Here is a 26,002-nt window from a genome sequence, read left to right on the forward strand (position 1 = left end):
TAACATTAAAATGTAGCAAAAGAGAACAAAAACTAAAAACATTAAAACATGCATTTTCATGATGTATTTGCGGGTCACGTCAGGCCTTTGTTCTAGACTAAACACAGACACGAGACAGATCTCCTCAGTCTATCTCAAAGCATTGTATAGGATACGTCACCATGTCCCAACAGGAAAGGCAGGCGTGCCCGCAGTGACACGACCTTGTGTTTCTGCATGTGTGTGTGTGTGTGTGTGTGGACGTGAGGTTGTGTGTGAAGTGGTCACTGTGGGGCATCGACAGCAGCTGGGACCGTCCACTCAGGGGTGTGTGTCCTGGGGTGTGATGGCCACTGACGGTCAGCAGAAGGTGGTTCGGCCACAGCCTGGCAAAGTCGTCTGTTTGCTGAGGAGGTGACCAGGAACCCTGGGGGAAATGAAGAGGACACATACACACTTACACAAACACACGTGCATGCTTCATTTGAAGAGTCAAGCCGAGACACCATACTGGACATTACTGGCAAAAAACACTACGTGATATTTGCATTATCTTCCACTCCAATAGTTGAAAGCTACATCCACTTTAAAACTACTCAGTTTTATTGCTCAAATGTTGCTCTTTGAGTCGCAAGTTGTATTTATTTGAGGTATCAACTTTGGCTTTTTGCTTTTTAAGTTGTACAGTATATAATGCAGACATTAATGAGATATTTGTTTACATTGAATGAGATATGAAAGCTATAAAATGTCCATTTTATTGATCAAAGCTCAGATCATTTATTTTTGGAATAATTTGCTGAGAAATGTGTTTTTATATTTAAAAAATCTGAAAAGTTTAAGACATCTTTCAGATCTGAAATTCTTGATCAGGCCGGCAGTATGTAAAGTTTTAAACTGGATAATTTGAGTAAAATATGATTTTGTTGGAAGATATTTATTGTGCATCTTCTTCAGGGCCATTTTTAAGATTTTATTTATTTTCTTTTTCTTTAAAAACACTAATCATGCAATCAAAAAATCTCTTTGTTATTCATATTTTAATTAAAAATGAAAGATTTCATTCTAATTTTTTCCCCATTATAAATACATTTTCTTAATTGTCTTAAATGTTCATAGGACAATTTGTGTAAAATATTACTTTGACATATTTTGTTGACATATCTTCTTCAGGGCATTTTTATTATTTTATTTTTTAAGATTTTATCTCTGAAAAATGTTTTTGTTTTTTAAAAAAAAAAAATGTTTAAATCTTTAAAAATGTATTTTAATCATTTTAAAACAATACAAATCATAAAATGCAATATTAAATGTTTTATTAAGACTTAAAATGTATGTTTTTTTTTATGCTAGTAGTAATAAAGATAATAAATATTCTGTTTATTCTGAATATTTCAGCTAGGGTTGTGTAAACTTATGAGCACAACTGTTCATACACGTGTGTGTGTGTGTGTGTGTGTGTGTACATCCAGACCGACCGTGTCTTTGATGCTGCAGGTGAGCCGGCCCCAGAATCAGTCTCCTCCTTTGCATAAGCACTAATGACAGCAGCCAGCGCATGTAAATGAAGACGCTTCGCTCTGATTGAGAGAAAGCAATGTGTCTGAGTAGCCACACACTAATCATCCCAGCGGGAGCTCCATCTGATTCAGTCCCATCATTCCGCATGTGTTCAACATCGGCCCATTTAAATGTCAGGCCTTGATGGGCCACCCCAACTGCAGACGGGGGAGGGGGGTGCGGTTGTGATCTGATGAGACGAAATTACCTTTTAATTAGTCGATTCTTTAGACTTTCATAATTGTTTTGGTCTTACAACAAATGTGAGGCCTGTAATTTTAAAAAGCTATTTTCCAGGCAGTATGAGAGAGTTTGAGAGGTTGAAAATTAAAGCGACAACAGTGTTTGTACATGTGACTGGTTTATGTTCATGACTGGTTTGAATCATACTTTTTAATGTTCAAAGAAGGTCATTTAATAGTGAGCCTGATCCCAGGCTAGTTTCTGTGACAGGGACCTTTAACCTCAGCTCTGCTTGTCATGTTATGTCGGCTTTACGGCTGTCCACTTTACTTTCAGATCTCTGAATTATTGATTCTCTTTTGAATGAAATATTAAGATCTTCCATGTGCATCTACCTTACTCTGATTTACTCCTGTGTGTCTTTTATTGCAACATAAACAGAGCACTATTGATATTATAAAGAAAGCAATGAGTTTATGTGGTTGTTTTTATGGCACTAGAATGTAAAGGCACTTTACCCTCGGGACACACACTCACACACTAACACTCATATTTGCCGGAAGACACAAATGACATTTATATTTCAATGTTCTGATTCTCTGTTCTGAATGTGTATGTGTGGAGGGTAAATTATGTGGGGGGTTTTATTTATGGAAATGTAAGAATGCAGAAAGTTGTCTATATGAGGGTTGTGTTTAGGGTTGGAGGATAGAATATAATGTTTGTACAGTATAAAAATCATTATTTCTATGGAAAATCCCCGTAAAACATGGAAACCCAACGTGTGTGTGTAATAGGCTACAATTAAATAAGTATTGTCATGTGATTTTTTTTTTTAAATATGAAAATTAAAATAAATTAAATAAATATACATATATTGCATATTTATGTATAAAATGAAAAAGAAAGAAAGAAATGGTCTTGACAGTTTTTATATTGAATGTAACATTGTGTAGTAGATCATGGAGTTCTGTTTCCCCCTAGTGGTCAAATAAATACAACAGCATCTTAAATGATTTCTGTACTTTTTAAACACATACTTTCTACATTGAACAGTGGAAACCCATTATATATGGATGTCCTATTTTTTCATCATTTTAAAGGGAAAAAATGTATATTTGTTGAAAGAATATTTTATATTTGTATTATTATTAGAAATGTCTTATCTTTTGTGTTCCAGTTTTGTAAGGCTCTACGTTTTTCACTTTCAGGATTTGAGCGCAATGATCTCCATGGTCAACAGGGGGTGTCAAAATCCTAAAAATCCCCAGTTCACCAATGTGATATGATTCTTCATATCATACAGCCATGTAAGCACAAAACTCATCTGTTTTATTCTTTCTACCGTACTAATACTAATAAATTATTTCATTAATTATTAAGAAATTATATCTAGTAATGATGTACTTCTGAAATATTCCTAGTATCAGTGCATGCACTTCATATTTTTAAAATATAATTTTGCATGTATTGGATTAGAGGATGCATAAATAAATTAAATGTTGTTTGTTTGTTTTTGTTTGATCTTGGAAAATGCATTGGCCTACATTGGCGTTCAAGTTGGAATTCATTCTCGACTAATGTGTGCCGACTTCTGAACTACTTGAAATAATAGAGGCACAAAGTTTTTTTCTGTTAACAAAAGCAAAGAGTGAAACATATTCATCCCAACTCCTGGTAGGTTGAATATGAACTGTGAATACAAGCAGACTGATAACATTACTCCACTCAAATAGAAACCACTCACATATAAATGTCAAAGACATACAATTAAACATACAATCAATATGTTTCAATCAATCGTCAGAAACGTAGCAGAGAAAACACAAGAGATGATTCTTAATATATGAAGAATATATTAATAGAATAATTTAATAATCATAATAACCTTTTCTTTGGCCACAAGATGGAGCCAAAACCCTCAAGACTGAGATATATCAAGAACTTACACATCATGTGGTGTGGTCTATCAAAACTATTATTAATAATTTCGCATATATTTAAACAGAGGAAAGGCATAGTCCAGGTTGAGAGTTGGTTTGTGTATAGGTTAAAAAGTTTAGGCGTGGGTTCAGATTCTACTTTTAAATTGGTGGAATTTATGCATTATCAAAGATGTCCAAAGGTTGCTTTCTATGTGTATCTAAATAATGTAATATAGCTACATCTCACGCATATTATAATGAATTGAGCAGTAATAATTGGTTTCTAAGATAAGGATAGGATTAGGATTTGTTTTAGGGTCAAGATCAGGTTAAGCATAGATTTAGTATATATTAGGATTAAGAAAGGACACAAAGGAATTGGGGACATCTTGAAACACAAGGTGAGATAGGACTGACTGACTACGTGTGATGTAAACTCATTATCCCTAACATTGGCATTGACTGTACATTATCCTGTTTATTACACGCCTTCTCACCAAATAAATAAATATGTGGAAAATATTTGATATCTGTATATTATATAGGGATAGTTCACCCAAAAGTGAAAATTCTGTCATTAATTACTCACCCTCATGTCGTTCCAAACCTGTAAGACTTTTGTTCATCTTCGGAAAACAAATGAAGATATTTTAATGAAATGTGAGAGCTTTCTGTTCCTCCATTGGCAGCTTACGCAACTACGCAACGCTATCTCACGACCAATTCGTACGAATTCATACGAGTGATAAAAAAGTGGCTAATTCGTACGACCTCACTCGTACGACCTCACTCGTACGAATTTGTACGATTTGTCTAAACCCACGTGATGGGTAGGTTTAGGGGCGGGGTCAGGGGTAGGTCATTCGTATGAATTCATACGAATTGGGCAATTCGTAAAATATGTACGATTTAGCAAAAATCGTACGAATTCGTACGAGTGAGGTCGTATGAATTCGTACGAATTAGCCACCTCGTAGAATTCGTACGAATTGCCGTGAGAGCAGGCTGAACTACCACGTTTCAAAAAGTTCAAAAAGAGATCGTTCTGGAAGAATGTTTAATGGAGTGATGTTTGGACCCATGGATCAGCGGAATGTCTAGTGCAAAAAAAGGCAAAGCTTATGAGCAGAAGAACACCATCTCCATGGTCAAACATGAAGGTGGTCCAGTATGGTGGTGCTTTGCTGTTGCAAGAAGTGGACATTTTGACTGAAGGACATCATGAATTCTTTGAAGTATTAAGCCATTTTGGCAAAGATGGTGATCCTTTCGGTGCAGAGATCAATGGACTTTCCTGCAGGACAGCCATCACAAAGTATACATCCAAACCTACTGAAGCTTGGTTCAGGGATCAGTCGTATAATGTTCTTGAGTGGCCTGTACAGTCTTCAGATTTAAATGTCATAAAAAATATTTGGTGGAATTTGAAGAAAGCAGTGTTTTTGTGAAAACCAACGATTATCAGTGATCTGGATGTTTTTTCAAGCGAGGTATGGGCCAAGATTGCAGTAGAGAGGTGGCAGAAGCTTGTAAGCACTTACAGGCAGTGTTTATTGGAGGTTATAAAGAATAGAAGATTCTGCGCAAAAATTTACTTTTGGGGGTTGAATAATTTTGTACATGAACTTTTAGAGCCAATTTGATTTTTTACAACTTTACATTCCACTTTCTATAGCAGTTGAATTTTTTCATAATTCAGTTCTCAGCAGCAGCATCCACCATCTTGTTTAACACATTCATTTTGTCATCATTTGCTAAATCCAGCTAAGTAAACCATCAGATTAAAGTACAGGGTGGGCCATTTATATGGATACACCGTAATAACATGGGAATGGTTGGTGATATTAAAGTCCTGTTTGTGGACTTCTAAATGGCCACCATGGTCACCACCCATCTTGAGGAGTTTGCCCCCTCACATATACTAATGTGCCACAAACAGGACTTTAATATCACCAACCATTCCCATGTTATTACGGTGTATCCATATAAATGGCCCACCCTGTAGAATGTAAAGCTTTCTGCAAGCTTTTTTCAAGGTAAATTTAGGTGTCTTTTCAGAAAAGGACACCAAATAACCAAATCAGTTTGATAAACTCCTGAGATCATCTAACTCTGTGACGTAAATTACATTACGGTAATGACACAATTTCACATGCTCTTCAATAATTAATTTGCCTTGAATTATGTTAAGGCGTTAACGATTTTGAATTATTTGCATGTGTTAATCGTTCAGAACAGATTTCATGCACGGACTTTGCAAGCACGGATTTCACAGGACGTTTCAGAGTGGTATGTTTTTTTTATTTTTTATATGATGTTATACACATTTTAATTGTAATATTTGTCGAAAAACTATGGTAATGCAAACAGTAATCAATCACAAAACCATGGTTAATTTTCCCAAGGGGAGGTGAACAGTCTTACAAAAGCGAGAGCTTACAAAAGCTACAGTAAACACTATATCAACACTAATGTTGGCTAGCAGGCCAGTGGGCGCTAACAGCTTTTCCCTTTGTTTACATCGTAGCAACAACATAAAACTTATAATTGGAACTGTTAATAGAAAACACAAATACAAATAATAAGACATACTTACAAGTTGTGATCCACAAACAACAGATTGTCCTGACAAAGTGGGAACTGCTCCATTTCAGGAGAAGCTTTTGTGCGTAGCCTGCATTGTGGTTCTGGAAGCAGTTTTCCGTAAAATGTGCAGCACACAGATAAACGTTGAACAGTGTTTAAAATAAATTTTAACTCTAAGTTCATCAGCCTTAGGAAGGTCAAACAAATGAGTTTTGTAAACGGGGTGGACAAAAGAGTGTCACTCTCTGACATAGCAGCAGCTCAACCAGACCATGCACCTTTTTCATGTATTCCGTGGGCGGGTATTATTTAAATGAGTAACATTGTGACTTCGTAAAGCCCGGAAAAAAACGTGTTGTAGAGCCGTTCTTTGTAGCTCTTGGAAAGTGTATTCTGTTAAATAAATGTTGGTTGACACTGTAAAGCGTCGTTTTATTTGACATCTTTGCGGCTGCTATCAGTGGGAGCACACGCGGGGTCAGAGTTGGCATCAGCCTGTGACATCCATCAGACGAGCTTGCCAAGGCTGCGCTGACAAATATCCACGATCAATAGCATCTGACAGGACAACACGAGGTTATGGCCATCCCTGTCGACGCTATCTATTCTCTTACAAGTCTGACAGATGTGGGGTAATTAATGGACTTCATTAATCAATCAAAGCCGTTGCTAAACTTCGAATTGAATGTGCGAACACATCGTTATTTAGGCTACTCTGTGGGAGAGAAATAAAGCTCTTAAAGGGATAGTTCATCCAAAACTGAAAACGTTGTCCTCTTTTATCCACTCTCACCTGTATGACTTTATTTCTTCCGTGATATAAAAAGGAGATATTTGTACAGGTCGAACAAGCTGCACTTTTCCACATAGTGAGCGAATGGTGACCATTAAGCCATGTTTTCAGTGGATATTATTTCAGTTTGTTAAAGGGGAGGTTGATTATTATTTCACTTTTTTAACTTTAGCTAGTGTGTAATGTTGCTGTTTGAGCATAAACACCATCTGCAAAGTTACAATGCTCAAAGTTCAAAGCAAAGGAAGATATTTGCTTTTAAAGAAATCACCTTTTAAGCACTACAACAAATGGCTGGTAGCGACTACATGACATTCCTCCAGGGTTAGTGACATCACCAACCCTAAAACTTACATAAACCCCGCCCCCGGAACATTTATAGATTATCAAGACATTATATGCTAATCAATGACTAGAAGATAACTACACATAAGCTACATAAATTCATCAACTAACCATTCAGAAATGTCCTGTTGCATTCTACATGTTATCACCTCTTCTTGAGTCTCTCCATCATTGTCTGACTACGGTTTGAACATAAAAGGCTAAAAGTTTTTTAAATTTTCAGTGCATGTCTGTGTGAGTGCAAGCTGTTGAAGCTCCGCCCCCTGTGCCGGGAGCAGCAGCTCATTTGCATTTAAAGGAACAGACACAAAACGGTGCGTTTTTGCTCACCCTCAAAAATTGACAATTTTAACATGCTATATAAAAATATCTGTGGGGTATTTTGAGCTAAAACTTCACATACACACTCTGGGGACAACAGAGACTTATTTTACATCTTGTGAAAGGGCATAATACCACCCCTTTAAACACAAAGCTTTCATTTGGCTTCATTTGACCCATATACATGTCTTTGCTGTTATTTAATTTATTGATATTGGTTTTTGGCATTTGACAGTCCCACTTCACTCTGTGGGAAAAAAAGCAGCTCAGGCATTCTTTTGTGCGCCACAGAAAAACTCAAGTCAAGTTAGGCTTGGAATGACATATGGGTCAATAGGTGTATAAATAATAACATTTCTTTTGATAGAGTTTAAAAAGATAAATGACAGACATCAGATAAAAACCTTGTTTTATTTGCATATAAACTTGGCTAAAAGTCACAATGGATAAAAAAAGTCACAAAACATAAAGTAAGCATTTACAATATCAGAAATGACATAAAACTGTTTTTTGTGTGTGTGTGTGTGTATGTGTGTGTTCACAAGATTGCAGATCCACAGTGAAATATACAACGCACATATTACAACTAATAATGGCGATGGAAATTAAATGGCTTAATGTTACGTCGTATAGTTTTGAAACAAATGCGATGGTATTGCAAATCTATACGATAAATAATTGTTTGAAACTTTACAGACATTTACCAAATGTATCTTTGTATATCTCCTGAGGCACATAGTAAAATCTCATCCACTTTAAAACATGGTATCTTTTTGATCTCGAAAATTTGCCCAATCAGTCTAGTCTAAACTGTAATTGTAGGACAAAACACCACAGCGATAATGCAACGAATTAAATTCACAACACCCCATTTAAAAACGCTTTCATCTTTTGACACATACTGTGCCACTCTTTATGTTGAGAGTACAAAATGCTCAGTTTAATGAGTTTAATGACCTGGTAGATAAAGATGTCTTCTTGATTAGAAAAGAGCAAAGTCTGATTGCAGCAATAAATATCAGACCCAATGGACCCTTTGACATGAGTGAAGTATGAACTTACCCATTTAATCCAAAATTGATATACACCACACAATAAGTTCATAACTTTAAATAACTTTATAATAATTTTACAAAGCACAATTAAATCAGACATGGTCAAGTATTGCTGACGCTTTTAGGAGTACCTTTATAATGCACTTTTTAAGATCCTGACCAGTAAAAAAAAGGAAAAACAGAAAACAACTGATGCAAACAAATTACAAATATGAATTCACAAGTTCTTCTTTGCCGACTTTAAAAAATATTTCATTTCCATGCATTTTTAAATACAAGCAGTACAAAAAGACCATTAATTTTAAGTAAGGAAGAGTTATGTAGAAAAAAGGAGGTGGGGCTTTAATGAGTCTCAGGAATTTCCTGGGTTGGGGAGATCAAATATGATTGGTGGATTGGTGGGCTGGAAGCTGACTGTACATGTGGAGGAGTTGATAAATGTTGTGTAGCCATCTGTCATTGTTCCATACCCTGAGAACGAGAAAACATTTTTATTAATTTATTTTATGTGCATTTTATTTAAAATGTTGAAATACTTGTTTACCTATTTAAACAATATTTTAATACATTTAGATTAATATTTTCAATGTTTTTAAATATGTATTTAAATAGTAAAATAATAAAAAAGATTTATATATATATATATATATATATATATATACATACATACATACCATACATACATATATATATGTATATATAAAGAGAATTAAGCCCTCACCTTCATGGATTCCTCCATATGCGTGGAGTTTGGGTCGGACCCTCTTTTGTACAGTGTTGAGTAGTTCCACACAGCCGACTCTCTGAAGTTCTTTGGGGACCCAATCTCTGAACCCTGGACAAAGCCCAACATCACATCCTTAGTTGCGTATCATCACATTTATGATGACTTTAAAATACAACAATCCATCAGCAGACACAAACTGATGTAAACATGCTCTACAGTTACATTCACATTTCCTCAATGCTTACCTAGAGGAGGCCCATGTGTCATAAGAATATCTACGTCTTCAGGGATCTGGTTCCACTTATCGAGGAGAGACTGGCCACGAGGTAAGTTAAAACCCCATCCATTAAACCACGGGGTCCTGTGGGAGCAGACAAACGCATTTTACACACTTCATAAATGTCAAAATCATCATACACATGCCTGCATGCTGTTCTCACACACATACGCCAAAAGTCGACAGTATTTCAAAATAGACTAGTTGTTAGGTTGCATGAATCTGCAGCCATTTAAAGAAAAAAATCTATCTATCTATCTATCTATCTATCTATCTATCTATCTATCTATCTAGGGATAAAAAAGTACCCCATGTGTAAAATGAAATACTCTGCTGAATCTTTAATGCTGTGGGCCTAATTTTCTGTCAGAGGTCCAGGACATCTTGTTCAGATACATGGCATCATGGATTCGATCAAATACCAACACATAAAAAATCAAAACCTGACAGCCTCTGCTTGAAATCTTATAACGGGCCATGTTTGTATCTTCCAATAGGACAGTGATCCAAAAACAAACATCAAAACAAAAATGGGTCACTGAGCACAAAACCAGGCATCTGAAATAGCCATCCCAGTCCCTGACCTGAACCCTACAGAAAATGAGTGGGCTGAACTGAAGAGGAGAAGCACCAACATGGATCTGGGAATTTTAAGGAGAGATTCTGTATGGAGGAATGATCTCTCATCTCTTGTCAGGTGTTCTCCAACCTCATCAGGCATTATAGGAGAAGACTCTGTTATCTTGGAAAAAGGAGGTTATTTAATAAAAGGGGGCAAATAATTGTTCCCAGTCAGTTTTGGAGAAAACCATTTATTTCATAATGTGATTTTCCCCCCACTTTCAATTGTTTTACTTAAATAAAAGGTTCGATTTTTGCATTTAAAAAAAAAATATATATCAAAAGGATAAACAATGCAGATTTATTTTTTACAGCCATCTTTGATCATATTTACCAAGGGGGCAAATAATATATATATATATATATATATATATATACATATAGTATTTATTTATTTGTGAGTGTGATACATTTACATTTAAATTTAGACTAAATTACCTCATTCATTGTGAGACAGCTGATGGGCAACTAGATGACAAATTTTTGACCATCACGATCTAACCCAAAAAGTATCCAGATTACTTTTTCTTTAAAAGATAAAACAAACATGAAAAATGGCTCAAGAGTATTGCAGCATTAGATTTGAGGCCACGGCACAACTCAAGCTATTCATTTGAGCCTCCATCAGGGCGTCCAGCGGTTCGGAGCGGAGCAGAGGTCATCTGCAGAGGAGGCAGATTGATCAAGCTGTCAGCACCAATGAGCAGAAGCATGTTAATAAGAGTTTTATTTCCCCTCTGGGATGGGCCTGCTGACAGCTTGCGGTAACCCGGGCCAGACCTTTATTTACCACTCTCAGACCCAGTCTGATAAGGGCCAAGTGTCTGGGCCCAGCTAGACAAGGCTGTGCAAGGCCAGGGCTAAATGTAGGCCTTGGTAGAGAGGGCAGGAACTGACCCCGTGCTGATAAGCAGAGCTGGGTGATGGATGGAGACTGAGCAGACAAATGAGAGTTGGAAGCACTGCGGAGAGCAACGTCTGCAACTGCTCAACGGCACTTCAGAAGCTGCAGTACAGTGCAGGATTTCAACATTTCTTGAGAATGTTCTTAGATTTTTTTTTTTCTTAAGACTGTGCTTTAAAAAAAAAAAATTTAAGAAGCATTTGAAATCCTAAAATAATGTACTTTTAAATCATCTTAGCCTATTACACGGCTCTGTGGAATACTTGTTTCTGATTGGTCAATAGCACCATCCAGCGAGAAGTTATTTCCAGATAACAACCGCTCAGTGTTACCAGATGTACGATAATTATCGTATTTGTACGATAATTTTGACCTCTGTACGATGTACGATCAATAATGGAAAAAATCCTATAATGTACGATAATTTCAGAACAGTGTGACACTTCAAATGATGGTCGTTGTAATAGGACTTCTCATTGATCCGGGCTTTTATCTATACTCCCGAATCAGAACCGACCAACCCCAACCCCCCCCCCCCCCCCCCGCAACGGCTCTCTCCCCGGAAGCTTTGCGCTTTAAGAGCTAATAAAATATTTTAACTCAGATCAATATCCCGTGTCTAATTATTTACTTAAATATGTGTTGGGAACTTTTTCGCCCTCATGCAAAAATTCCAGATTTTTCCAGAATTCGTACAGATTTCTATTGGAATGACTGGATTTCCCGCATGAAATTTCGCTGAGCAGCAGTAAATGTGAAAACACCTTAACAATAGATATAATATTTACTACTATTACTAGGGATGTGCACTAGTACTCTGAAGTGACACCAAGTCAGATAGGGACTGATTACTAATTAATTTCTAATTATATAATTATACAAGGCTCTTTTTAACACATTACGCATTTAAAAATGTCATGTAAAAATGTGCTGAACTCGAAAATAGTGTGTGCGTGTTTATTATGATCATTACGATAATCTGCAAAAAGTGCAAAGAGCATCTTTGGCAAGAACATGACTTATGAACTTTATCTTAAGAAATTTCTTAACTTCTTTCATAAGTTTAGTAAATCCGGCTATGATATGACCTGATAGATGAATCTGATGATTATAAAAACAGAAACATTAGGAAGGATGAGATTACAAATATTAAGTAGCTAAGTTGTAGCAGCTAATAGCATTAATGAGTCTTAAAGAGCTTGATACTGCCGTACTCACAGGCATGCATATATGTATGAGCACACATGCCCAGTTGTCCAGAGGTCATTTTACAACGAGCACTTGACAAAGTCTGAGCCTCTGAGAGGCAGGAGGTTAAGACTAGAGGGGGGAAAGGTTTTCACAGCATGTTCCCTGAGACCTGGATCTTTTTTCATTCACTGAATAATGTTGAAATAGACGAGGAACTAGGGCCCAGTCCTTTGTACCACCTCAAAATAACGAGAGAGAGAGAGAGCCCTGGAGCAGTGTATTGAAAACCAATTACAGAGAGAACGAAAAAGGATTTAGAGGAAAAAAATTGAAACGCATGGAGTCTGTCGCTTTAAAATAACTGCCAATTAAACTTAGAGACCCAGTTAAACCTTGCAAGGGAACAGGGTCTGTCAAATAACAAAGTTTTCCTCACCAGATGCATGTTCCAGCATCTACTCCGCTTAAAAAACAAAACTAAAAAAAAACGCACACACACACAATTATGAAATGTATAAGTGCTGAAATTTGTGTCATGAAATATATATATATATATATATATATATATATATATATATATATATATATATATATAAAACACAATGTGGCGATTAATTAATCTAAGAAAAATGCTGAGAAATTACCCCCAAAAGATCATTTAAAGTCATTATTGTGTTAAATGAGAAAAGCATCAAATAGACATTACAAAAAGTAACTTTACAATTTATATTGGATTGAAGAATTATATAAATTATATTTAATTCAGCATAGAATTTATTACACAAACTTTTAGGCTACAACGGCCATTAGAGTGAGTAAATGTTGATGACAGAATACATTTTTTCCACTATACCTTTAATGGTTTTTTTATTATAATTTGTATTACACAAAATAATGCTATAGAAATAGAATCTAAGTCAGCAATCAACAAAATGTCAATTATTGCTGTTGGTCAGGACAAAAAAAGTACATGAAAAAAAAAAAAAAGCTTTTATTGCTTATTTTGATATTATTTATATGCCACTATATTATTTATTAGCTTTTATTTATTTTTTTCATTAAAGTTTAACTTATGTGCTTTTGCCATAGGCCTAGTCTTTGATTTGCACAGATAACAGTGATTACCACCATTCTTTTGTTTAAGACAAAGATGTAAGAAAATAGTCAAATACAAGCTGTCACTTTACTACTATCCCCCTTAACCAAACTTAAGAGCGCAGTCATTTATGGATTCGACATTACACGTCCATCATCACAGGCTGGGCTCATTGACTCGGCAGTATCCAATGTTTGTCTAGCCATTAACGCTTCTTCATAGATTGGAGAGAATGGAGTTGATAGTGGATGAAATAGAGGCTGAACACAGGAAATGGCTGCTGAGGTCTCAGTGTAAGTGTGTGTATGTAGACTTGTCCATGGATGATTGATGGAGAGGCAAATAAAGGCGAGTGGTTGCTTTCGAACCAGGCCTGTACCCTTGGGTACAATCTCTCAAACCTGTAAGTTTTCCTGCAAACATACTCAGGCTCCTCTGCTTTAACTCGCACATCAACGTCAGAGTCCGAGTCGGGCTTTCATCCGCACATCAAGCTAGTCATAAATGTGATGTCATTACTCCACATAAATCAAACAAATAAAGGAAGGCAGGATAAAAGAAATGTATTATTACAGCCAGGGCTTTCTGGAATACTCGATTGCTAGTTTCATGAATCTCATATAAATTTTGCGGTCTCTTTTTTTCTTAGTATAAATATCTCATTTCATGTCCATTCATTATTATTAGGGGTGTAATAAGTGAGATAATGTTCAGTCTTCTGGTAATTATCACAAAATAAATCACCTCTGCTTAACATTAATATAATACATTTAAAGATCATAAAATAAATGTTTAAATTTTTTACTAAATGTTAATGAAAAATTAACCCCGATAGATAGATAGATAGATAGATAGATAGATATTAGAATTAAACATTATTATATTTTTTTAAACTCCAATAATCTTGAATATAAATACCAAGAAAAGGGAGAGAGAGAAAACAGAGAGAGAGAAAGAAAGCTTTCACTGTCAGAAACTGTTCAGTACTGGGACACAAGTGTATATTTGTGTCTGCGGGTGTGTGTTTGTTTTGGCTGCGTCAGCACTTTGTTTTGATGAACTCTCAGTGACCTGGACACACTCACACTGGCACACAGGAGCAGCCGGCTGAGCCTCAGTAACTAACACACACGCATGCACGCACGCACGCACGCACGCACACACACTCAGTGCTTGCTTTGGAATCAGTGTGCAACGCTAATGCACAGGCCTGCCAGTCTTTCAAACACCTCACATGCAGAAAGGATTACTGAAATATTTATCTGCCCCTGACAGCAGGACAGCGAAATAAGAGGGGGATCAGAGAAAGATGTGTGATTGTGAAAGTAATGCTGGAGACGGTTATCAATGTTCAGGAGAGAAAAAGCTGAGATGAACACGGGACAGAAGAGAAACTAGAGAGTTAGAGAGGAAATGAGATGGGATTTCCTGTCTAGTGTGATTTTGTGATGGTACCAAACAGCACACATCCCAAAGCAAGATTGGCAGCAAATATATTAAAACATTTTGTAACAAAAAAAACAAGTGGCCCACTTCAATCTTGAAGCATGCGAAGAGATTTGTTTTGGGGGAAACTTATATGTGGTCAACATATTTCCAGCCTGCTTACTAACAGCATCAGACTCCTTTTCTAGTTGGTCCATCGCTCTCGCTCTCTTTTTCACTGTGCCCACACTATGCCCTCCCATCCGCCACCAGCAGGCCCAGCAGAGGAGATGTCAGCTGTTTATTATCACTGGCAAATGACCAGGGGTCAGCTTACAACCAGTGACGTGAGCAGGTAGCCAGAGAAAACTGTTACTTCTATAGAGGCTTCTGTTGATAGCTGAGAGGGCCGGATGAACGAGGTAATTTACGAACAGCATGCAAGTTCTGGGTTTCCTCCATCAAGGTCAATAACGAATGAAAAAAAAATGAAAACGTGCAAGCTAAAGTATAACAAGCATATGCTTCTGTAACTCAAAGGGAAGAGTGTGGCACTAGCAACACTAAGGCCATGGGATTGATTCACAGGGAACATGTGGAAGCCATCATATTGTGGATAGATGAATGTGAAAATCAGAAGAGAGATGAGAAGCATCAGACTGTTATAGATTCTTTTCAACATCTCAATTCAGTCAATTCAATTCAGATGAGTCAATTAATATTCATTAGCAGGCCTTCAAGAGTCTAACGCTACCCAGGTGCAGCACATGTTAACGCACATTAAGCTCTCAAGATGTTATTAACAAGCCTGTCAAATCTTACATCTTTACTAAAGCCAGTGTATTACATGATTTAACGCTTCATAAAATGTTTATATTTCTCATCCTTGCCAGTGGAAATGGAATCTTTTAGAAAGGAGGCCAATTTACATGAGAAACCCAATACGGTGCCTTGACAGTTTAGAGCAAACCAACCAACACAGCCATTTGTAAAACATACTAATCCCAAATTCAGTTCTCTTTCATGTCTTATTGTGCTTGAATGGTCAAATACACACACAATTATGTCAAAATGCCCATCATGTGGAGTACTCATGTAAACAGTTGGGTGTAAATCGCTTGTGTATTAGTATAATGAATCCATGCATTCGGCCTAAAATGCATGCTGCTCTCTGTGACATTAATGTTAATCAAACAAAAGATAAAATAACTTACTGCTCTTGACTGAATAACTTTTGTATCTTTAATAACAATAAATTTATATTTAATTCATACAGTGAATACTATGCATGCAGTATTTTATTTTTTCATATGATTATTCAATTTCTGTACTATTTTAGTAACTAGATGGTAAATAAATCTATTGTACCTGAAAAACATAATTAAACGCATACCTCGGGTCTTTGGTGATCCAGGACGTCATTCACTACCCTCCTTATTAATTTTTTAAAGTTAGACACCAACCTTCTTATTATTCCTCAATCAATTCATTATAAACAATATAACAAGAAAAAAAATTAAATTATAAAAGAATGCCTGTTTTCCCATTCATTTTTTTAATAAAAAATGTAAGGCGCCCCAAGGTGTGTGTGTAACAGTGTAAGCATATTTGAGTTTTTGATGATTGAATAAGTGCAATTCACCTTTATTCCACAAGGTGGCAATGTCTGATACACAATGATGAAGTGACGTTTCACTCATAGTTACCGCAGGCAGAAAACAAAAGAATAGGAAGTATCATCAGCAAAACTTGAAATGGCTCAGCGATTTACTGCAGAGAAAGTACTGAACGCAATCAAATATTAGTGTAACTTAAGGGGATCCAGTAAAGAAACTGTCAGTGATCAAAATATTGATTTTGAAGATGATGAAAATTATAGTTTGAATGTACTGGGAAATGAGCTCTAACAAGGTCAGTGATGATAGTATAAAACAACTGAACCCTTTCAAGCTTCAAAAGGTAACAAAATATGCCTCATTTTATTCTTCTGTAATTGTTACTATAATTTCAGGAGTGTTTTATTTTATCGCAAAAGGTAGAGATACATAGATATAGATGGTAGATATAGATCTGGTCGCTAAAGAGCATTTGTGGATAAAAAGTATATATGTTTTTATTTTATTTTAGAAAATGACCGATCGTTTGGCTAGATAAGTCCCTTATCCTCGGCTGGGATCGTGAAGAGCCCTTTGAAGCGGCATTGAAACTGCTATTTGGATTTTCAACATGTTGATAACCGTTGAAGTCCACTATATGGAGAAAAATCCTGCAATGTTTTCCTCAAAAACCTTAATTTCTTTTCGACTGAAGAAAGAAAGACATGAATATCTTGGATGACAAATTATCAGGAAATTTTCATTCTGAAGTGAACTAATCCTAACTACACTGTGGTATATATATCATTATAATGTAAAATTTCTTATATCGTGGAATAAGATTTTGGTCATATCGCCCACCCTTACTTTATGTTATTCACATGTAAATTGTACATGCGTTCGATTTTAAATGTCCAACAGTTTTCACATAATTTACAGCTAACACAACAATTTGTTATGCTTCTGAGAAAGATTTGCATACATGATCCATGTTTGATATGTAAAACTAAATCCTAAATAGATCAATTGCAAAAAAGCTTTTTCCCTATTCAGTCTGACTGAAAAGGGAAAAATAAATTATTTAATACAAAGGTTTGGGGTTGACATTAAAATGTCAAAACATTAAAAATAAAATTCCAGCACTCATTGTAACAGAATGAAAACTCTATATTACCAAAGCTTCCTCTGCATTACACATATCACAAGCCATTTCATAAAATGGTGGGGACACTTCCCAACCGTCCTCACCTTAAATGACACCTATGCTACTTAATACTTCCTACCAAGTAATTAGCGCTATCAGTTTCACAATGATCTGACCGCACACAGGGGGAGGAAACCTCACACTTCAGATCTAGTATCCGTACAGATAAACAGCTTTGCTGTGTTTACCCTAAAAAAAACACAAATTACTATTATATCATCCCTGATCATTCATTCACAAGCACACCATAATCAAAACACATTAGCACTGAGGATGAAGCCGTGATACGGTTTCTATGGCAGCAGGAAAGACGCACCCCCACGATCTATCGTAGCCTAGCCTTGCAAACACTCACCCAAGATGAACTCAGGTCACATGACTTATGTCTGCCTTTCCTAAGAGGATTAGAGAGCCTTTGATTTTCAAAAGCCAAACCACCGTCTAGCACAACAAGCTTACACGTTAATCAAACCAATCAAAGCTGCAAGCTGGAATATATGCGACACATATCGGAGTGGATATCAGGCGTAACGTAAGTAGGATTACCAAACGCGCCGTTATCAGGATAGCGGTTGCCGAGCTATGCGAGATTGCCCTGCTTCTATTGGATGATCTGGTTAGGCATACGAAGGTATATCGGATATTTGTCTGGTACGACACAGAGAGTAATCAAGCCAAGGTCAATGTAGCGACGGGAACACTGCCATGAAAGGGAATACTGATAAATAAACTGACATAAAACAGGCTCGTCTTCTACCTTGGGCCAGACGGGAGTCAAGCCTGAGCGAGCACTTTGTAGGGAAGAAGAATGAAGCCGTGTAAATGACCTCCTTGATGGCTGAGGCCCGGGGTCAGGCAGGTCACAGCGGCTCACTGTGAGCATGCACTTGGAGGGGCACACCGGGGTCGGCCTCACGTTTTGATCCTGGCTCCCAACAAAGCACCAGGATGTGTTGGAACAAAAAGCACTTCCTGCAGGAGAGGCTGGGAAAAGTATGACCAAAGAGCACCCCCACCAAGACCACCCATCACAGATGTCTGGTTTCCCCACTTCTAACCAAAATTAGCATTCTAATTCAGCCTGGCTGAAGACGGCAAGATATTTTAGATAGACATACTAAATATAGTTTTATGTTTGGTGTTTATGCTCTACGAGAGACTTAAATCACAACATGGTGGTTTAAATAGTGGGTTTGATTCATGGTCTATGTATTTTTGTGTAACGTTTGTGAAACCACACACACAAAAGGTGGCTTTGGGAAAAAAAAAAATGGTTAAGCCAATAAAAAAAACAATATGTATATTACCTGGAATATATGCGACGTGCACACACACAGAAATGTGTGTGTGTGTGTGTGTGTGTGTGTGTGTGTGTGTGTGTGAGTGTGAGTGTAAAAAAAAGATATAAATAACATGACAATAACATCATAATATGCTAATGAGGTTTAGAATATTTATAATATTGATTCCGAATAATCAGGGTTCATTAATAAAAAATAATTGTATTATTTATTATTATTAGAAGCAAAATAACTAAATGACTACAAAAGCACTAACTAAACTTTTAATGTTAAAACAATATATACAGTATTATATAGAATATATTCATAGAATAAAATAAAAATATAATATATAAGACAATGCAGCCTGCATTGATTAAGCAAATGAGATTTCTAATAATATTTACTCAAAATAATATTCATTAACATTAGAATGAGGGGAAATGTGCAGTTTTTTTTTTTTTTTGGCATGTGAACTTTTTCTAAGCACAAACATGCATTTTGTATGAATTTATTAATGAATGAGGCCCAATGCGTCTTCCACAAACAGGTCTGCAGAACCAGATACCAAGGACATATAGTGACCAAAAAATGGATGATAATAAAAACCTCATTATATTAATACACAAATTTTACTGACAGACAACCGTCATTCAATTTCAACTGATGCGTCAGCATCGTCTCCAGGTGATAAACTGCTTCTAGTAGCTGTCGACTATTGTGTCACACTGCCACAAAGCTCTTGGTCTCCCATCGGAGAGGGGGGCAGCCCAGTGGGTGAGGGGTTAACTGAGATAATGGTCTGCTTATCAGACGCTGAGGTCTTTGCATTAAAGATGCCAATGTGTGATGACGGCTGTCTGTGTGTGGGTTAAGAGTAACAGAGGAAGAAAGATACAGTAGATGGAATGAAAGAGAGAGAGTGAATGTGCGTATGTGTGTAACACTATCTGTAGCGAGTGAGGACATGTCTCGTGTCCAGCGGAGCAGAGAGTACAACGGTGTCTAGCATGACCCAGGTCTACAGAGGTCTCTCTGTAGACTATCAGTCGATCTCAAGGTATAAGACAGCCATGAGAAATCATACAAGAGACATAAACATTATTTGATTCCAATGAATCAAACACAAACTTAATGTGGGTCAATCAGTCATCTGTTACTTAACTAACGGACTTCACATATGTTGCATATGTTTTGTACATACAGAGCACTGATTCTGATTTATGGAGCTTTATCAAAAAACTTAAAAGCAGCAAAATTCTACATTAGCCTTAAAAAAAGAAAGAAACTGTCATCTTGGAAATATGTTTTACCAAAAATGATTTTCTAAATATTTTAGAAGTGGTTCTTAATATTTTCAGACCGAGTACCATATCTGATCAAATCAAAGTACCATTATTAATATATACATTATTTAAAAAAATGTTTACATTAAAAATATAAAAAATCCCAGTCCCGTGATGTACCATCTAGGAGTAACAGTTCAAGATCTACAGTGAACATGAAATAACATTTGAAACCCATTTTACTTCCATAACATTATGTTTTGATGAGTGAAACAGGATATTGAACAAGATACGTAGGTGTAACTTAAGTGGCCTTTGTGACATTAGCCAAATTCTTAAATTTTGATGAACAAATAAAAACACAAAAAAAATTTTCTTGGAATTTGTGTACAAATGAAGTGTTAAGAAAGGAAAAATCGTTGTACACAGTTATGGCTGAGAGAATTTAGAAGTCACTTTACATAAACTAAGCCTGATTATGCTTTTGCTGAGGATATTTGATTCAAATGTTTGATACTTCACTAAATATTCTGCTCGCCAGATAGCAGTAACAAACAATTTGATAACAGTGATTTAGAAATGCTTACCACGGAGTCCCGTATATCCTGAATCCTTTAATGGTGACCTCAGAGTCCTGCAAGTACACACAGTTTGTAAGGAGGGACTGAACGTCGTCAAAATCCTCAGGCCTCAGCTTGGACACTGAGGGGAAACGGTAGTAATCCTGCTTTACGAGTTCCGCCATAAAGTCTTTATCGAAGGTAAGTTCGTGATTTCCCGCGATGACAACTTTGTATTCATAGGGAAGACTGCCTGTAAGAGGAGAGAGATAATGAGAATGACAGATTTTGGCAGAAAAAGGACAACAATATTTTGCAATATTGTGGCCATAAGACTTCAAATGCTAAGTGACATGTTAGACAAGATTCTTTAGTGACATAATCTTAAACAAAGAAAAAAGATTATCAAAAGACTTTGACCAACCAGAAGTGAATTTACAGCTCACTGTGGCTGCCATTCGTAGGCGAAAAAATAACTTTGATTTCAACAAATAAACAATGGTTTTGACCTCTGTAACCCTAAAGTACCTTGATTTCATCTAAGTGAATTGCTGCCCGAGGACAACGAGACCAGACCGAAGGGCACCTATTAAAGCCAACAGATGGGCATTTTTCAATTTCCAATTTGACCTTCTTCACCTCCAGTAACAGCAAATGCCTTCCTACTTGTTAGAAATGCTGTGCACATAGCAACTTATTAAATTCAGTCAAAACTATGTAACAATAACATCAGTTTTTGCATCAAAATGACAAAATATTCAACACTTATGTGCATCAATCTTAAAATAGGGCACTGGCCAGATTTGCAATTTGCAGGGAGTTTTTTGCAGTTAAAACAAATCCTTAAAACAGCACAGCTTTTAAGTTCATAAATGAACCGTTTTTGTTTTAAATTCTGCCATTTCTGGTAGAAGTGACTTAAACGGTATCATTAATATTGACCTTTTGTTTGGGAGTTCGTGTTGTGACAGCAGGGGAAGTGCTTGTCAGTAAAGGTGACAGGACTGGTTTTGCGCACTTACCTAACCAGTCATTAAACTTCTTCACTTCAGACGGCAGGCCAAGCTCTGTAAAGTCCCCCGTGTGAAGCAACACGTCACCAAAGGGCATCTGGATTCCATCGGTCCTCGAGTGCGTGTCTGAGACACAGACAAAACGCGTATGACCCACGGGCTTCGGCGCATCGTAGGGAAGTGGCTCTACCCTGTGGAAATTAAGAGTGTGTTTGTTTCTGAAAGAATGTTTATTTGTTATATGTAGAGATAACTTATTAGCAAATTAAGAACAGATTAAAGATACCAAAGAAAATTAAACTTTACAAAAAAAAAAAAAAAAAAAGACATTTTAAATGTCTATACATTGAAAGTCAATGGGGTCCAAAACAACTTTGGTCCCGATTGCCTTTCATTGTAAAGGCGAAAAAACACTTGTGTCAAAAATTCTTAAAAAGACATACAGGTTTGCTATTAAATTCAAGTGAGAATTGAAAGTGTAAGGAGGAACATCCCATTTTTGAGATTCTTTTTTGTGAATCATGTCATAGTCTACTTGTTTACCCAGCATTATTGCCATTTATTGCGCTGATAAATTGCTCTGTCCTGCACATCTGTACAAAAGTAAATTGCATCGGGTTACATAATAGAATTTAACGACAAATGGAAGTTTCTTCCACACTTAAGCTAAAAGCAATTCAATGACACATGCATCCTGGTCGATCCCTTTTGCTTGTGCTGATCTGCCTTAATTGCATGGTACCATTAAAGCAGCAAAGGCTCGGCTAATCAGGCTGCTCCATTCTTTAGGATCTGCACCGGGCCTCATTATGCCATCATCAGCATCAGTCAATAATCAGGTTTTTTTAGAGGTGAGCTCTGACCCTGAGGTCAAAGAGCTATTGTTAAAGAGCTAATCAACTCAACTAACCTTTGACCTTCCTCTGGTTAATAACAGTCTTACACTGTTTTAGCCCTAAGATCTCTATTACGATTACAAGAACTTTAGGCACAAATGCTGAAAAAAAAATAAATAAATGTATTGGTTTGATATATACACAACCTAAAATGTTTATATGTCTTGCGTTCAGTCTGAAAGACAGTTCATGGCTATAAACAAAGAACGAATAATTAACAAATATCCAATTTGAAACTGGACTGGATTTATACAGTGCCATTATCTTGTTATGGACCCCTCAAAAATATAATTAAAACGCCTAATCTGCAACACTATTAAGTTAAAAAGGTCAATTTAATTCATTACAACAGAAGTGAAGCCGCAGGAGCCTCTGACCACCTGACGGAGTGAGACGAGACAAAAGCGGCCAGATGTCCTCTCTGTCAGCATTCTGTTCTGTCTTCAATCAATCAATTAAATAAATGTTTCAGTTACAGGAACACGGTACATAGACACTCACATGTGGACGTGAGGGGGCTGGAAGCGGCTCTGGTTGATGTTGTAGTGGGTGAAGGCCTGGGTCGGGTTGGAGCTGTACTCATCCACAGAGATGGTGACCTTCCCCTGCGAGGATATTCTGCGAGCCATGGCACCTCTGTTTGGGGCATGAGCAGGTCACAGTGGTACACTACAGATCCGGTGAGCAAGCATCCTTTAGTCCCAAGGCTTTGATCTGAGTCACCACATACAGGGACACCAAGATGCAAAACGTTAATGATGCAAATCCAAATTAAACAAGAAGGTACGGAGTATCAACAAAATATTCAGTAATCTGTCCTCAATGCAAGTTTAATATATGACTTTTTGGTAGAAATGATCTTATATCTGCTGCTACTGATATATTCTGTTATATTGAAAAATAAAAATGTTATACTCAACAAAAAAAACAGAGAGCTCAGCAATACATTTTTCAGAGCCCTATAAGTGGACATGGTGATGGGGGAAAAAATAAGTTTAATGAATCTGCATTCCACGAGAAATTTGTATTTGTGCGAGAACGCAAAAATGTTGTTGCACCGAGAAACTGATGATTGAAATAATATGAGCTGGAAGGAAAAAAGCTAAGTTTCACAAAGGAACGCAATACTTTTGCTGGAAAAGAGAAAAGATTAAAGTTTTGAAAGCAAAACACAAGAACATTGACATATAATTTCCATCTTATCTTATTTCTCTCCTTTTTTTCCATCATCTTATCCATTTAGGGGCGTTGTATATTTTCACAAGAGAAGTATTATATCAGTTTATGAAAAATCAAAAAAAAAACAAAAAAAAACTATTTATATATATATTAAGTTCGATTAAGAACTTTTCATATCAGTGCAAGCATATATGGTGAACATAAAACCTTGGCCATCTATCAAAGGTTTTATGCTCACTTAATAGTGAAGTAATAAAAAAATAATAGTGAAGTAAAAATCTAAAAGTTCAGGAGTCCCAAAATTTACTTGAAATAATGAACCAGCAAGAAATAAAGAGCTGAATAACAGACAATTTGAAATAGAGCAAAATATTTTAAATTGTGCTCAATTTGATCAATAGAAAAAGAAGCATTGATTGCTGTGAGAGTTAAATAAAAAATGAAACATTTTAAAATCTGTTGCGCTTGACGTTGGGGTCCTAAACATCCTGTCAGGGTGTATTTTGTAATAATTCCCACCTAACTGTATTTTATCCATTACATAACTTATTCTTCATAATTTTTCCCTTGGTTGAGAACCTCAGCTCTGCTTCCTGTTGTTCTTGCAACATGGATTTCAAACTGTCAAATGCACCTTTCCCACAATGCTTTACTGCCTTCTCCCTATGACAACAAAGACAAAAGCTCAATTCATTGTTTAACAATTTATAATTGTATCTATTTATCATTCTTAAGTCATGTTAATATGTTTTGTAGGTAATTAAAAGACTGAAAAAAACAAGATTTTTTTTGGGGGGGGGAAACCTCCCTCATTGTTACCTGCATCCATTTATTTTGTTCAGCAGCACCGCCTCACTCACACACAGTCTCAGGCGGGCTAACCTTTTGCCATAAACTTGAACTTTGCTCACCCTCCCTGGAAGACTTGAGACCGGTCACATTAATAACACTTATGACCAACAGCTCGCGGTGAGCTGGAAGCCTCTGACTCCATAATTATCAGTCAACAAAAGCCAAGCTTCTAAACTGGCGTCAGAATGCACGAGGAAAGTCTATATTTCATTGTACTGTTAATGCAAAATCTGTTCTTCTTACTATGAGGCACCTGAATCAAAAACGTTCATTCAGATAGCATAAATAACCCGTATATAACATATAATTTGTGCACAAAGCAAGGCACGAGTAATCCTGAGCACATAATAATCAATAAACATAACCGTTTTCCACATAATTCCTCTATTCAGATGCAGAGCTATGAACGTGAAAGAAACTTGACGGCGCGAAAATGTTACGATGTATCACTGCGAAAATGTTATAATGTGTCCGCTGCGCTGGTTTATAAATGTTCCAATGTATTTCGAGATAATTCTAAACGATTTCCCTCGAATATGACAACCAGCCACCTCTAACCCATTACCGCTTTGTGCCTCGCTATTTTTCCCCTAGCGATCTTCTTCAAAAGCGACTTGTGTGTACCTTCTCTTTTGGCCCAGAACCGCTCGGGGGTTGTCCGCTGATGTGTCAAAGACGACGGTCATCGGGTATTTCGGAAGCCGTGAGGGGTTGAGGTCGCGGCGGGCAGGGCAGAACCTTCGACCCCCGGGGTCTCTCTCCACTAGCACTCTCACTGAAATGCGACAGACGAGGAAGGAGGGAGACAGACGAGAGAGAACAGCCTCGACGTGGGAAGAGGGGGAGCCCGAGAGAGACGAGTGCAATGAACGACGCTGCCACTGGGGTCAGAGAGCATAGCAGAGGAGTCGAGAGGTAAAAAGACGGACAGCCATTGGGTTGCACCTTTCACCGGAAGCGCACGCGATAGGTCAGACAGCCAATGAATTTGGCAGCGTTATTTGCATAGATTTTATAATAAATGTAGACTGTCATTAAGATAAAATCTTTATATTTTTATAAGCAAGTGCTGGTCCATATATCAGTTTAGCTGTATGGTCTAGCACAGATGTTTCCAAATATGTATATATTATAATAGAAAAGTTCAAA

The 26,002-nt window shown here is 36.8% G+C and overlaps 1 protein-coding gene across 1 annotated transcript; it reads right to left on the minus strand.

The window, feature by feature from the left end:
• Positions 1–8,259: 8,259 nt before the first annotated feature.
• Positions 8,260–25,742, minus strand: mpped2 (metallophosphoesterase domain containing 2b). Its single transcript, XM_079859598.1, has 7 exons — positions 25,478–25,742; positions 23,324–23,536; positions 21,936–22,117; positions 20,941–21,166; positions 9,720–9,835; positions 9,469–9,582; positions 8,260–9,218 (listed from the first exon to the last, which is right to left on the minus strand). The coding sequence occupies exons 2-7, from the start codon at positions 23,449–23,451 to the stop codon at positions 9,100–9,102; spliced, it is 885 nt and encodes a 294-aa protein (XP_079715724.1). The 5' UTR covers positions 23,452–23,536; positions 25,478–25,742; the 3' UTR covers positions 8,260–9,099.
• Positions 25,743–26,002: the final 260 nt, after the last annotated feature.

The sequence above is a fragment of the Squalius cephalus genome, assembly GCF_949319135.1.
Source record: "Squalius cephalus genome assembly, chromosome: 23".
Classification (NCBI taxonomy): domain Eukaryota; kingdom Metazoa; phylum Chordata; class Actinopteri; order Cypriniformes; family Leuciscidae; genus Squalius; species Squalius cephalus.

Coding starts and splice junctions, on each gene's coding strand:
- mpped2 (XM_079859598.1), bottom strand. CDS start 23,451: ATGGCTCGCAGAATATCCTCGCAGGGGAAGGTCACCATCTCTGTGGAT. Junction 9,836..20,940: donor AGGATATACGGGACTCCGTG/GTAAGCATTTCT, acceptor CTGCTCCCACAG/GACCCCGTGGTTTAATGGAT. Junction 9,219..9,468: donor ATATGGAGGAATCCATGAAG/GTGAGGGCTTAA, acceptor TCTCGTTCTCAG/GGTATGGAACAATGACAGAT.